This window comes from Caretta caretta, chromosome 2, assembly GCF_965140235.1.
Source record: "Caretta caretta isolate rCarCar2 chromosome 2, rCarCar1.hap1, whole genome shotgun sequence".
Taxonomy (NCBI): Eukaryota; Metazoa; Chordata; order Testudines; family Cheloniidae; genus Caretta; species Caretta caretta.
The window spans coordinates 229,666,677-229,680,829 of record NC_134207.1 but is presented as its reverse complement, the minus strand read 5'-3'; the positions used below and the strand labels follow the sequence as shown (position 1 = coordinate 229,680,829).

The following is a 14,153-nucleotide window of genomic DNA, read 5'->3' as shown; positions in this document are numbered from 1 at the left end:
GGCACAGAACAGAAGGTGCAACCCTGTAGAAGAGTGGGACTTTAAGTCACTTTTGTGTCCCTAAGATTGTGGCCAGCTCTGGCCACAACAGCCAGGTTCTGCCCTAATTTCCAGCAGCTTCCCTCCCAAGAACTACCAATGGGCTGCTTTGGAACAGCCAAGAATCCCTGTAGCACTCTACATTATGACCCTCACCCTCATGCCCCGGCACAAAGGCTTGTGAGAGGACCAGCTTAGGGTCCCTTAGACTGCAACCCTATGCCGTGCTTGCACTGTAGAATTCTCCTGACCCCTGGGATAAGAGGTCCAGCCAGTGACATGTAGGGTTCAGTCAGGGGGCAGAGTCCCTCCCTGAGCCTTAAAGTGCTGCTCTGAAAACAGCATTGTGAACCAACATTCTGCACTTTATTGTCATTCAGTGACTCCCAGATCCAGCTTTCATAGTTTATGTGTAAAAAGACATGTCTTCTAACTGCACGCTCAGCAGACTCACCCTGCACTCTATCTGTCACTGTACAGGTATTTACAGTCTTTTAGGAGATATGAGGGCATCTGAGGTCAACAAATCTGTATTTAATCAATGCATTTATTTAAATTAGTACTATTCCTAATCAGCTGAAAATAAGGTTTTATTATAAGTGGAACTGGTAGTGACATTTGTCATGAAGGTTTCCCAGCACTGTCCAGTATAAACCACCATTTTCAATTCTTATATTTTCCAAATACTAACTGTTTGGACTGAAATTTTCCATGCTTGCTCTTTGCCTCAAGCTGAATTTTTGGGGAAATTAACTAGAGGGATAATTACATAGCTTTTTGCTAAACTCTTCCATACCGATCCCCGGCAATCATACCACATTGGAAGAGGGCCAGGTACTCATCAGTGCAGATCAATAATGAAGAACAGCTCTAATAAATCTGCGAGCCTGTGTGATCAGCTGTTTGAAATCTCTGAGCTGAAAATCCCACTTATGTGCATATCACCCCAGGCACCCCACAGTGGGATCAGCAGCTCACAGCCCACATTCTTCCTGTCTGACACATCCAGTTTCATAGGTGTTTGTTCTCATTTGATAGTCTTGCAGCAGCTTCTCTCAGGTTTAAAAGAAAAGAGTCATTTTCACTAATTGTTTATTATTGTGACCAAAAAGAAAAAGGTGGAGAGCATGGACTTTTTTCCTATTTTTTTAAATAACTGGTTAATATTTTATCCCAGCTGAATCTAAACTAAGATTTCATCGTCTCAGGCCCTGATTCAGGAAAGCAATTCAGCATGTGCTTAAGTTCATCCCTTTTCAGGAAAACACTTAAGCATGTTTTAAGCACATTCTTAAGTCCCATTGACTTCAATTCTAGATCTGTCCTTTTTCTCCTATCTCTTAATTACGATCATTATGATTAAGATATAGAAACTCCAGCTTAATACCAACAACAAAATACTACAGTCAAGTTGTCAAACAGTTTAGCATGTTATCACTCTGTCAAATCATTGTGCTGGAACTGTTAGAGAACCTGGATAGATCTGTTCTGGTGCATCTTGCAACTACAGCTGGTTTCAGGTTCTGAGTGTTTATTTTCTGTTCATTCCCTCTGAAGCATCTGGCACTAGCCACTGTCAGAAGACAGGATACTGGGCTAGATGGACTATTGGTCTGTCCCAGTATGGCCATTCTTATGTCATTCTTGTTTGTCTATAGCTTACTTTTACAGCCTTTGATGTTGAAATGCACTCAAACTGTCGCTGGGACTCCGTCACTATTCTGAATGGTGGCTCTCCTGGTTCTCCTATAATCGGACAGTATTGTGGAACTACATCTCCTGGGACCATTCAGTCAGGTTCCAACAAGCTAGTGGTGATCTTTAACTCAGACCATTCAGTGCAAGGAGGTGGATTTTATGCAACATGGACCGCAGAATCTTTAGGTAAGAGGAAAATAATCACTGTCTCATTTGTATACACATAATAATACTTAGCACTTGCATAGCACTCTTCATCCATAGATACAAAGCATTTACTTCTCAACCTCTTTAAATAAAATTGTGCTGGAGAACACAAAAAATAGTATATAAAATGTTGCCACCTACCTGAGATGAGTCTGCACTGAAATGGCGAAGTGTTAAAACATTAACTCTGACCTTACAAACTGATATCAAATTTGGATTCATATCCTACTTTTTGATTGCTGACATCCTGTATGAAAGGGGATCTTGTTCATTTTACTCACTGTAGTAGTGTCTAATGTCAGAGATTGCAAGACGGTTCCTTTCTGTGACAATATTCATTTCACAATCTTTTGGTTTAAATATTAAACAATAAAGTTACAGTCATGGAACCAGAATAAAATCAGGATCAAACGAGAGATATGAGGTAAAGTTTTCAAAAGCTCCTAACTGACATACGAGCCTAAACCCCACTGACTTTCAATGAAAATAAGGGCTTGTCTCCACGAACATTAAAGTCGCGGCAAGTTTGGGTATGAATTTACCCTGCACTAGGCTGCCACTAGCGCTGTCTGTGAAGACACTGTTGATGCACACTAACAGTTTGTTAGTGCACTTCAGTCTACTCAAGGAGACAAAAGTAGAATGTTATAAAGTTTTAGATTGCTCTGTCTCTTCTCTTTACAACAGAGTTTCTGAAATTATTTTGAACCTATAGCTTTAATAAATTATCGGAAGCAAAAAATATGTTTCAAATTATGTGAACACATATAAGAATGTGAGCTTCCCTAGAACCACGACTATTCTTCTTTATAAACGAATCACTTAGCATTTATTTGTAAACATGCTGGGCAAAATTCTGTGCTGATTTAACTCCTCCTGCAATCCCACTAAAGTCAGAGGGATGGGGTGGGGTGGAAGGGATGGGAAATCAGAATTTTGCCGCAAGTGAACAGATGCAGTTGAGTAGGATTCACATGTACAGCTGTGCTGTTTAAGTTTTGTAAAGGAAAAGGCTTTGAGGGATCTGGTAATGGGGTGAGGTTTCACCTCTAGGACTGGTTTGAATGGCTGTGAAAGGATGATGGACTGGAGGAGGCTTGCAGAGGTCTTGTTACGGTACCGATTAGATCTTCTCACTTCTGTGTTCCATGTGTGAACAGTGGTCAGTTTTACTTCCTGGCTACTTACAGCTGGAACAGAGGTGAGTTAGATGAATAGGGAAGCAAAGGACATGAGGGGAGGAGAAAGGAACAATGCAGTGAAAGAAGAGCTCTCTCCTGAGCATATCCACCCCCACCAGCTGGTAGTACTTCTTCTTTGGTAGCAGGAATAGCAGTGGGGGTAAATAATGATGGGTCTTTCCTTTCTTGCTTCTGCAGCCATAGGCACAAGAAGCACCTATGGGAGCAGCCACTCACAATCTTCAGGCCCAGCTGAATGCTGTGAGACCATCAACACCTGAAACATTTTGACCAGCTCTCTTATCTATTTCTATTTTTCTAGGATGTGGTGGAATCATTCATTCAGATAATGGTACAATCAAATCTCCCCATTGGCCTCAAAATTTCCCTATGAACATCAGATGCACGTGGACAATCATTACTCACAAGAGCAAACACTTGGAGATGAGCTTTGATAACAACTTCCAGATCCCCGATAGCAACGGAGTGTGCCAGAGCAGTTATGTGAAGGTAAGAGAGCACTGGTAGGAGATCTGTGGTTTGACAGTTTTCAGTGTTTAGTATTAATTACTAAGAACTACATTCATACAGTGGTATGATTGACATTTTAAATGCACAAAACCCTGGCAATTCAAAGTTATGGTTCCCACAACAACATACTAGTAGAGACTCACAACTGATACTTTATTTATAAATATAACTCTGTGTAAGATGTCAAGGTTGTCTTAATTCTCACGTATATTTCTTTCAATGGCAGCTTAGAGCAACTTGTTTTGAAGGCATTAGAGCAGAGTGGGACATGCTTTGAATTCTTTGTTGTTTAATTTTTTCTCAGGCATTTGGCAGATGTTCCATGTTTTTGTACTCATTCTCTCCAGAGCCACAATACTCCCACTTGTAATAAAGGGCAAGCATAATTTGACATCATGTAGGATGATTTGAGCAGCTCTACAGCCAATGGCTGAGAAGACCTAAAAGACATTAATTTTTTAAAGCCAAAAGTGCAATTTGGTGTTCTGCCCCACTGAACCACAGCAGTAAATATGCCACACATAAAGTTTTGTTTCATAAACAGCAAGTATTATTGCTGCCCAGTGGAGGGGTCTGTTGATTAAAAATGGCCAACCTGACCTGGATGACTATTCTGAGTATTGTTGTATGAAAAGCTTTCATGGCATGGGCAAAACTATTTGAATGGCCAAATTAGCCCCTGAGACCAAGTGAACAAAGATTTCGGGTGCCCAGCCCATCAAGGGACCTGGTTATCAGAAAGTGCTGAGGACCCATCCTCTGACAATCAATGTATCCCAAATCGGGCACCCAAAAACCAAGGCACTCCAAATTATAATCACTTTTCAAAACCTTGGCCTGGATGTGCGCTGTTTATACTAATCATAAAAAGAAAAGGAGTACTTGTGACCACCTTAGAGACTAACCAATTTATTTGAGCATAAGCTTTCGTGAGCTATGCTCAAATACGAAAGCTTATGCTCAAATAAATTGGTTATTCTCTAAGGTGCCACAAGTACTCCTTTTCTTTTTGCGAATACAGACTAACACGGTTGTTACTCTGAAACCTATACTAATCATGTAGGCATGGACGATTCATGCCTCCCCATACCAGGGGAGTTGGGGGGGAACACAATCTAAAGAGGAGGACACATGACCGCTCCACATCTCCTCTGCCCAGCGACCCCCGCACCGTGCATCCAGCCCGGGGCCGCCATGCTCTCCCTGTCCCATGTTACCTTCTGGGGGAAGGGGAACTCTGTCCTTCTCCCACTGTACCTCCCCCCAGCATGTTTGGCCACTCTCCCTGGCAGCTGGGCCCAGGCAGGGAACCAAAGGGATCTGCTTCTCACACAGCTGAAGCTGCCTGCTCTGGGTAGCTGCTCTGTGCAGCGCAACAACTGCCAGCGAGAGCCAGGCTGGGAAGGTGGTGGGCTTCCCCCCTGCCTGGGCCCAACTGTCGGGGACAGGGGCCAAGCAACCCGGAAACATGCCACGGGGAAGAAGGGACTCCAGCTTGCTCGGCCCTTGTCCCTGGTGGCCTGGGTGGGTGACGTCCTGCCATCGCCTTCCCAGCCAGGCTCTCTCTCAGGCAACCACCGCACTGCACAGAGCAGCAACCCTAAGTGGCCGGTGTGAGAAGTGGCTGGTCCTGCTCCTTCCACTCCCTGCCCAGGAAAAGGGCCAAGTGTGCAAGGGGCAGGCACAGTGGGAGAAAGGCAGAGCCTCTCTCACTCCCCTTGGCAGGCCAGTCTGGGGGGACACTTGACCCCGCCTGCTCCCCTACATGTTGCCTATGCATTCAAGGGCTCAATGTTGCAAACACCTAGGCACGTGAATACCATTATTCACATGCCTAAGTGTTTGTGTGGGATGTCTGTTTACATAGCCATCAGAGTTGTGTGTGGCTGATCTCTTCTTGTTCTGTCTTGACTTCTAACATATGAAAGTCTTAATCAAATATTCTTTATTTTCCTTATTTTTTTACTAGACGAGTGGTAAGGAAAAATCCTGTAATCACATGGATTGGAAAAAAATCAGGCATGTTATTGAATCAGAAACCTTAAGGGATTTCAACACATTACATTTGAAATAAGAAGTTAATATTTTCTTGTGTAAGCAAACAACATTTGGTTACTATCCTTGGGAAGGTACTGAAGTAAATAGAGTGAAATTCAGTAACCACAAATGCAAAGTACTCCACTTAGCAAGGAACAATCAATTGCACATATACAAAATGGGAAATGACTGCCTAGGAAGGAAACTGTGGAAAGGATATAGGGGTTATAGCAGATCACAAGCTTAATATAAGTGAATAGTGTAACACTGTTGCAAAAAAAGCAAGCATCATTCGGGGATGTATCAGAGGTGAAAGTAAGCCGGTACGCCCCGGTACGATGTACCAGCGAGAGCCAGTGCGCCGTACCGGGGTCGATCGGCTTCCCCAGGTGCAATTTAAAGGGCCTGAGGCTCCCAGCAGCGGCTGGAACCCCGGCCCTTTAAATTGCTGCCAGAGCCCTGCTGCTGGAGCCTTGGGGTAGCGGTGGTGGGGCTGGGGCAGCAATTTAAAGGGCCTGGGGCGGTAGCGGCGGCCGAGCCCTGGGCCTTTTAAATCGTCCCCAGAGCCCCGCCGCCACTTCCCCAGGGCTCTGGCAGGCTCCAGGGACAATTTAAAGGGCCCGGGGCGGTAGCGGCGGCCGGAGCCCCATCCCCGGAGCTCTGCTGCCGGAGCCCTGGGGAAGCGGCGATGGGGCTCCAGGGACGATTTAAAGGGCCCAGGGCTCCAGATGCTGCTACTGCCCAGGGCCCTTTAAACCGCTGCCAGAGCCTCCGGCTGCCGCTGTTACCCCAGGGAGGGGTAAGGAGGCACTTGCTGGTACAGGGTGGGCTGAGGCTGGCTCTGACCTCCTCCCAACCCCACCCCTTCCGCGGGCCAGAGCTGGCCCCAGCCCAGCCCCATACCAGTAAGTCCCTAGACTTACTTTCACCCCTGGGATGTATTAGCAGGAATGTTGTAAGCAAGACATGAGAAGTAATTCTTCCACTCAACTCTGCTCTGATTAGGCCTCAACTAGAGTACTGTGTCCAGTTCTGGGCGCCACATTTCAGGAAAGATGTAAACAAATTGGAGAAAGTCCAGAGAATAGCAACAAAAAATGACTAATGGTCTAGAAAACATGACCTTTGAGGAAAGATTGAAAAAAATGGATTTGTTTAGTCTGGAGAAGAGAAGACTAAGGGGGAACATGATAACAATTTTCAAGTACACAAAAGGTTGTTATGTGGAGGAGTGTGAAAAATTGTTCTCCTTAACCTCTGAGGACAGTACAAGGAGCAATGGGCTTAAATTGCAGTAAGGGAGGTTTAGGTTGGACATTAGGAAAAAATTCCTTACAGTCAGGGTAGTTAAGCATTGGAACAAATTGCCTAGGGAGCTTGTGGAATTTCTAACAAATTTTTTTGGGCATAAGCTTTCGTGGCTAAAACCCACTTCATCGGATGCATGCAGTGGAAAATACAGTAGGAAGATATATACACACAGAGAGCATGAAGAAATGGGTGTTGCCATACCAACTGTAATGAGACCAATTAATTAAGGTGGGCTACTATCAGCAGGAGAAAAAACACTTTTGTAGTGATAATCAGGATGGCGCATTTTAGTTGACAGGAAGGTGTGAGTAATGTAGGGGGGAAAAATAGCATGGGGAAATGGTTTATTTTGCTGATACAGACTAACATGGCTACGACCCTGAAACCTGTGGAATCTCTGTCACTGGAGGTTTTTAAGAGCAGGTTAGACAAACACCTGTCAGGAATGGTCTAGTTTTTACTTAGTGCTGCCTTGAGTCCAGGGGACTGGATTAAATGACCTACTGAAGTCCCTTCCAGTTCTACACTTCTACGGTTCAGCAAAGAACTAAAGCACTTGCTTAACTTCAAGCTTTAAGCATGTGTCTGGTTTTACAAATATGCTTAAATCACATTCACTTAAATGGGATTTAAGCATGTGCTTAAAGTTAGATAATTGCTTAAGTGCTTACCTGATTAGGGTTGGATTTACCTGCTTAAAATTAAGCATGCATGTGATTTTCCTGAATTGAGGCCCTAACTAGCCTTATAATTACTACTCATATGCTTGTTTGCAGTGTTCTTGTAGCCATGTTGGGCTCAGGATATTGGAGAGACAAGGTGGATTAGGTAATATCTTTTATTGAACCAACTTCTGTTGGTGAGAGATAAGCTTTCGAGTTTACACAGAGCTCTTCTTCAGGTGTGGGAAAGGTACTCCCACAGGTTAACACAAGGTGGAACAGATTGTTAAGTGTAAGGAGGTAACACACTTGGCAAAGAGATCAATCAGAGTGAATTGGGCAGTTAACACCTCTGCAGTCTTAGGACAAAGGAAGGTTAGTGGGTTATAGATTGTTATAGTGAGCCATAAATCTGGAGTCTTTATTGAGTTCATGATTTTTAGTGTCTAGCAAAGTTATGAATTTAAGCTCCCAGTGTCATCCTTTGAAAGTATTGTGCAGTTTCCTCTGAGGACAAAGACTAAGAAGTCAGATATAGAGTGATTGTTTTGTGAACAGTGTTTGCCCACAGGTGATATGGTGTCTTTGTCTTATCATTTTTCTGTGTGAGTTCATTTGAGTGTAGTGATTGTCACACTTCACCCACATAATTGTTGTTGAGGCATTTAGTGTACAGGCTGATACACACCACATGTTATGATAGGCATGTGTAGGACCCATGTATCTTGAAAGCTGTGTTGGTGAAGGGTATTGATCATCGTAGCAGTGGAGATATGTCTGCAGATTCTGTATCTCTTGTTCTGGCAGGGCCTGGTGCCACTTTGAGTTGGTGTGTCTTGGTCTGTGGGAAGCTTGATTCTGATGATGAACTTGGTGAGGTTGGGGGTTGTGTGAAGGCTAGAAGAGGGGGTATGAGAAGCATTTCTTTCAGGATGTGGTCCCCATCAAGTATGACTTATAATTGTTTACTGGAGGAGTAAACTTAGGTATGCTTAGTATTTCATAGAAGATACTATACTAATCCTTAATATTTCTTTTTCTTATATCATGGATGCCATGTATTACATTACTTTAACTTCCTGTATAACTTGAACATGTCATTAAACAAATGAATACAATGTAATAGGAGAACAAATTTATTTTTGGTTTGGAGGATCAGAATATTAATTATCTGAAGCTGCTGAATTGGAGCCTATATATTCCTCGAGCATCTTCACCTAAATACTTGTCTACACTTATTGGCAGAGAGAGTACATTCAGTCATTTGTTGTAAACACGGGTGTTAAGAGTGTATACATTTATACTTCAATTGGCAAAGATAAAATAAAAGTAAGAATTATTGCGTGTGAAATGTTTTGTATCCAGGGTCTCCGCTAAATTGGCTCACATCCTAAATTCCCTCTAAGCTGCATGGCCACATGGCCGCAAAGCAGGCTATCAAGGGCTGTGCGGGTGGGAAGAGGAGCCCCTCCCCGGAGCTAGCCCAGCCACACCAGAGCTGCCGTGGATACGGATAGGTACCTCTCACCTGGCCCTGAGCTGCAATGGGGGGGGGGGAAGTCCTCTTTCCCCTCGGACGCCTGCACCCCAAGCCCCTCATCCCCGGCCCCACCCCCAAGCCCGCACCCCCAGCCAGAGTGTTCAGCCCCCTGCACCTCAACCCTCTCCCTCAGCCCTGAGCCCCCTACTGAACCCCAAACCCCTCATCCCCATCCCCACCCCAGAGCCTTCACTCCCAGCCAGAGCCCTCACCCCCACACCCCAACCCTCTGCCCCAGCCCTGAGCCCCCTCCCACACTCCAAACCCCTCAGCCCCACCCCAGCCACACATCACCTCCATATTGGCGCACGCAACAAAATTTATTCCACACATGGATGCAAAAAATTAGAGGGAACACTGCATCACATCCTACTGCTTTTTAGGTAATGTGGAAGATACTTGTATATTTGTAACTTCCTTGAGGGACAGGTAAAATGTAATTCACAGTAATACATTCACACTAACTGCATGGAGTTTGAAAATACTAACTCATCCCCATCCTGGATGTGTTAGGTACTGAGAGGAAATAATGATGAAGAAGAAGCAGTAGCTTTGCTGGCCACAGGATGTGGAAGTACAGCTCCTGGGTCTGTTGTTGCTCCCAGCAATGTGATAACTACAGTGTTCCAATCTCAGGATACCCCTGGGTGTGGCTTCTCTGCATCTTTCATAAGCAGTAAGTGACATTTAAAGCCAGGACGCCACTATAAGTGAGTCCACTTTGGATTAGCTGTAAACATTGTTACCTACACTATTTCAAGGCCTTAGCTTAGCAAAGATCTGAAACATGAGGGAGGGATAGTTCAGTGGTTTGAGCATTGGCCTGCTAAACCCAGACTTGTGAGCTCAATCCTTGAGGGGGCCATTTGGGATCTGGGGCAAAAATTGGGGATTGGTCCTGCTTTGAGCAGGGGGTTGGACTAATGACCTCCTGAGGTCCCTTCCAACCCTGATATTCTATGATTCTAACATGCGCCTAAGCAAGTCACGAGTCAGTGGAGTCATATGCTTGAAGTTAGGCAGATGCTTAAGAAAATTGCTGAATGAGGGGGTCAACATAGCTTTAAACAAGCTATTTGGAAGATAGCATTCTAGAATCCTTGGGGAAGGAACCCCTTTGTATTTCTTTTCTTCACAAGATTTTTTAACTCCTTTCTCTAAATATAGAACAGCTTGTGTTGCTACCCTTAGTAATTTATTCCATGCTCTGCATATGAACTACTCTCAGGAGGGAACTTCTTTCAGTTCCTTCCTTGGTTTTACTGTTGCTTTTCCCACTGGCTTAAATGGCATTATTGATCCATCCTCTCCTTTTCCTTTAGAAAAGCAGAGTCTTCAGTAGGGTAAAACCAACTGGAAGTGCAGGAGGTATTGTCTTGATAAAAACAGATTAATTTTTCTGGTGTGCTGCCAAAGCAACCCCTCTATGAACAAGTTTCCCTCCACTTGAGTCAGATTAAATTCAGCAGGAAAATGTGTGTTAAAGCGATTATAACAACACTGAGCCAAAATGTAAAAGAATCCACAATCGTAATAGATTTTTGTGCTTATAACATCAGAACTGATCTGCATCAGGTACATTTTATGGTGTCAGTTATTGCCATACAGTTGACTTAGGGCCAGATCCTGCTCCCATTAGAGTCAGTGGCAAAACTCTGAGTGAAGGCAACGGCCCACCTTTTCCCATCTTGTAAACGAGTGTTCATAATTTGGTACCAGCATACGAATGTTCATTTGCATCGACCATAGGCTGCAAACAGCCCTTTAATTTTAAGTCTTAATTTTCACATGCCTACAGCCAGAAGAGATGCATCAGGTTAGGAAGGCTTTTGGAGTTGGAAGAAGTTGGTACCCACTCCATTAGTACAGGACTGGGACCCAGGGGACCTGGGTTCTATTGCTGGCTCTGCCTGTAGCCTGCTGGATGACTTTGGGCAACCACTTTGTTGCTACGTGCCTCAGTTTCCCCATCTATAAAATAGAGCTAATGATACTGACCTTGGTAAAGCTTTGGAATCGACTGATGAAAACCATTATATAAGAGTTAGGGTGCTCCCAGACACTCAGAATGGTACATCATGCTCCACTCTCCATGCCTCATCAGCTTTGCTGTTCAGTGCAGGTTGAGGGGGACATGGGTGGGCAATGATCCTGTCTCACTCCTGTCCCGCTTCAGGTATCTTGTAATCCCAGGAGCACTAGGCAGGAATAGTTCCTGTGCTTCCCATTGGGACTGCAGTATTATTACTCCTGTACAGGGACTACTGTAGCACCTGGCCATCTCACCAGCACCCAAAAGGGGTGGGAGGAGAGAAAAATCCTCACACCTGCTCCTCGCCCAACTCATACTAGGGCAAGGCACAGTCTTAGAAAATAGAAACTAAACATTATGTTGCTACATAGATTTTAACGATGGTTATTCTTATTTGCAGGATGTGGAGTAAATTTTACTGGCCCTGCAGGTCGCATCGTCTCCCCTAACTATCCCAGCCAGTATGACAACAACTTGAATTGCAATTATATCATAGATGGGGGACCTCAGTCATTTGTCATCCTACAGTTTGAGACTTTCCATTTGCAATGTAAGTGCTTGCTTTTTAAAATATCTCCAGTGTGTTATACAGACTGTCATGCTATTCGGAGAAGGGTATAATGAGTCTCCCATATTGAAAAATAATTATTTAAACGCAGGACCCCATTTTGCAAACTATTTACTGGCAAACTTGATTGGTTTGGAGGTTTTGGTGCAGTTCAGAAAAAAATGTCCAAAATAGTGGAAGTTTATCTGAAGCTGGAAATCTGGCAAGAATTAGTGGTTAGAATATGAAAATGGCAATCAGGAATTTTGGGTTTTGTTCCTAGTTTTGCCACTGGCTGTGTGACCTTGGCCAAGTCATGACACTTAATTTTTCTGGGTCTCAATTTCCTACATCTGTAAAATGGATATAATTACACTTACTTATTGTGCAAGAATATAGTCACAGCTAATTAATGTTTGTAAAATGTTTTGTGATCTTCAGGTGAAAGGCGCTATGGAAGTTGAAAGTGGTGCTATTATTTATTTATTAGCAATATTGTCTCTTCAGAATTTAGCCAGGTGAGAAATACCTGGCCATATTGAATTCAATGGCAAAACTCCCATTGCCTCCCAGGATTTCAGCCCAGAAGTCTTGTCACAGTACAGTAGAACCCTGATTGTGCAAATGGCATACTCAGAGCTCAGACTTTGAGATGACCTGGATTTGGATCATGGGGAGTCATTTGAACAAGGAGATATGCAAGCAAGCTGTTATATAGGGTGGTTTCTAATGTACTTCTGCTTTTGGCTGAAACTGTGAAGTTAAGAGGTGAACAAATTTTGCTTGTAAAAAATGTTTTGGAGTTATTTTGGACCTCAGCAAAAATTGTGCTCTTTTTAAAATTTGACCGTGGGGCAAAGATTTGGTTCCGCTGTGGTCTTTTCTCTAAAATAGTTTGCTCATCTCCAGTTCAAATACAACCTAATACTTTGTGAATTAGGGGAAGAGCTCATCAAAATAGAAGCAAACAAACATTTAAAGGATTACCTGTAGTAAAAACAAATCTTGGTCCTTCTGAAAAAAATTGAAACATTAAAACCAAATGCTGCCCATTTCCACATCTTTGATTATATTAGTTTTTTTTCCCCAGTGAAATATTCAGCTTCAGTATTGGCTTAAATGATACTTTGTCTTTAAGGGTATTGAAACATTTAGATCAAATTAAAATATATATTCCATTTTTTGAGGTTTTTTTGTGTAAAAGGCATTCAGAAAATATACTTGCAATCGATGTTGATTAAAAAATTGAGGTAGAGATAAGTAATGTAGACCTTGTGATAAACTATATGTTTAAATATTTATTTGGGTCACTTTACTGCAGGTCTGATTTGCTTTGTTGTTATCTTTATCAATGTACACAAATACAAAATCCTTAGTCATTTGAAGGCAAGAAATTAGGATATGAGCAAGAGAACATCTGGTGGTAAAAGAGGAAGTTTGTCAACCACCAGAAGCTGCTTATAAAGTTGTTTTCACAAGGATCTTAACAATAAAATGTAAGTTTGGTCACCTTCTAATAGCAGAGTGAAATTGCCTGTGTTTAAATTTAAAATGAAAGAGAAGAATCATAGCCCCTGATTTTGTAATCCCTTCAGCACATGCTTACATTTATGCACAAGTATTCCCACTGAACAATGGGACTGCTCACATGAAAAGTTAATCATGTGCCTAAGAGTTTGCAGGATCAGGCCCTTGGTTCTCTTTCACAGATGCAGGTTAAATTCAGTTCTGGCGTAAGCGTTCCCAATTATATTGGAGTCAACAGAGTATTGCACCTGCTTTGACCATAGCTGAATTTGGCCCATTAGACCCATTTTACACACATAGTTCAGATGTTCCTGTTTGGGTACTTAAAGTTTAGGAATATTTTAATCATCATAACTTACTAGCTATTTCACCATTGGAAACAAAACTTGGTTTTAACATAGTGAAATATTTTATTGGAGAACTGAATCGAAGGAGACAGTTTTCAAACAAGTGTCTGTGAAGCACACGTCTCATTTACTTTGCCCTGTTCTGAGAACCATAAAGTCAGAGGCAAGAGGGTAGAGTGGAATAACATACATGTCCTGTCAGCAAATAAGATCTTTTCATTTGATAAAATCATAGATTTCTATGGCAGAAGTAGTGTGTTTTCTGATATTGCATAGGAGGTGAAGAGACAATACTGACTACAAGGGATCCCTGGGTAGAAGAATTTCCAAATGACCAATTCAGGCCATAGCAATGAAGCAATTATCAGTGTTCGGACTTGGAATCTGAATAAGGTTCCTGTAAAGAATGTACGCCACGTTCCTTCATCCTGTCCTCGTAAGCAGTAAAGCAATCAAAGAGAAAGGGAAGGACACCCAAATGGGATTGCATTGGA

At 43.0% G+C, this 14,153-nt stretch overlaps 1 protein-coding gene across 3 annotated transcripts in view; it reads left to right on the top strand.

Moving 5' to 3' along the window:
- The window catches only part of CUBN (cubilin), a 222,911-nt gene that overhangs the window by 168,335 nt on the left and 40,423 nt on the right, over positions 1–14,153 (top strand). For all 3 annotated transcript variants that reach the window (XM_075125891.1, XM_075125892.1, XM_048838028.2), the window contains 4 exons: positions 1,698–1,923; positions 3,448–3,635; positions 9,720–9,882; positions 11,639–11,788. In XM_075125891.1, coding sequence (XP_074981992.1) covers positions 1,698–1,923; positions 3,448–3,635; positions 9,720–9,882; positions 11,639–11,788 — 727 coding nt within the window. The remainder of the gene's footprint in view (positions 1–1,697; positions 1,924–3,447; positions 3,636–9,719; positions 9,883–11,638; positions 11,789–14,153) is intronic.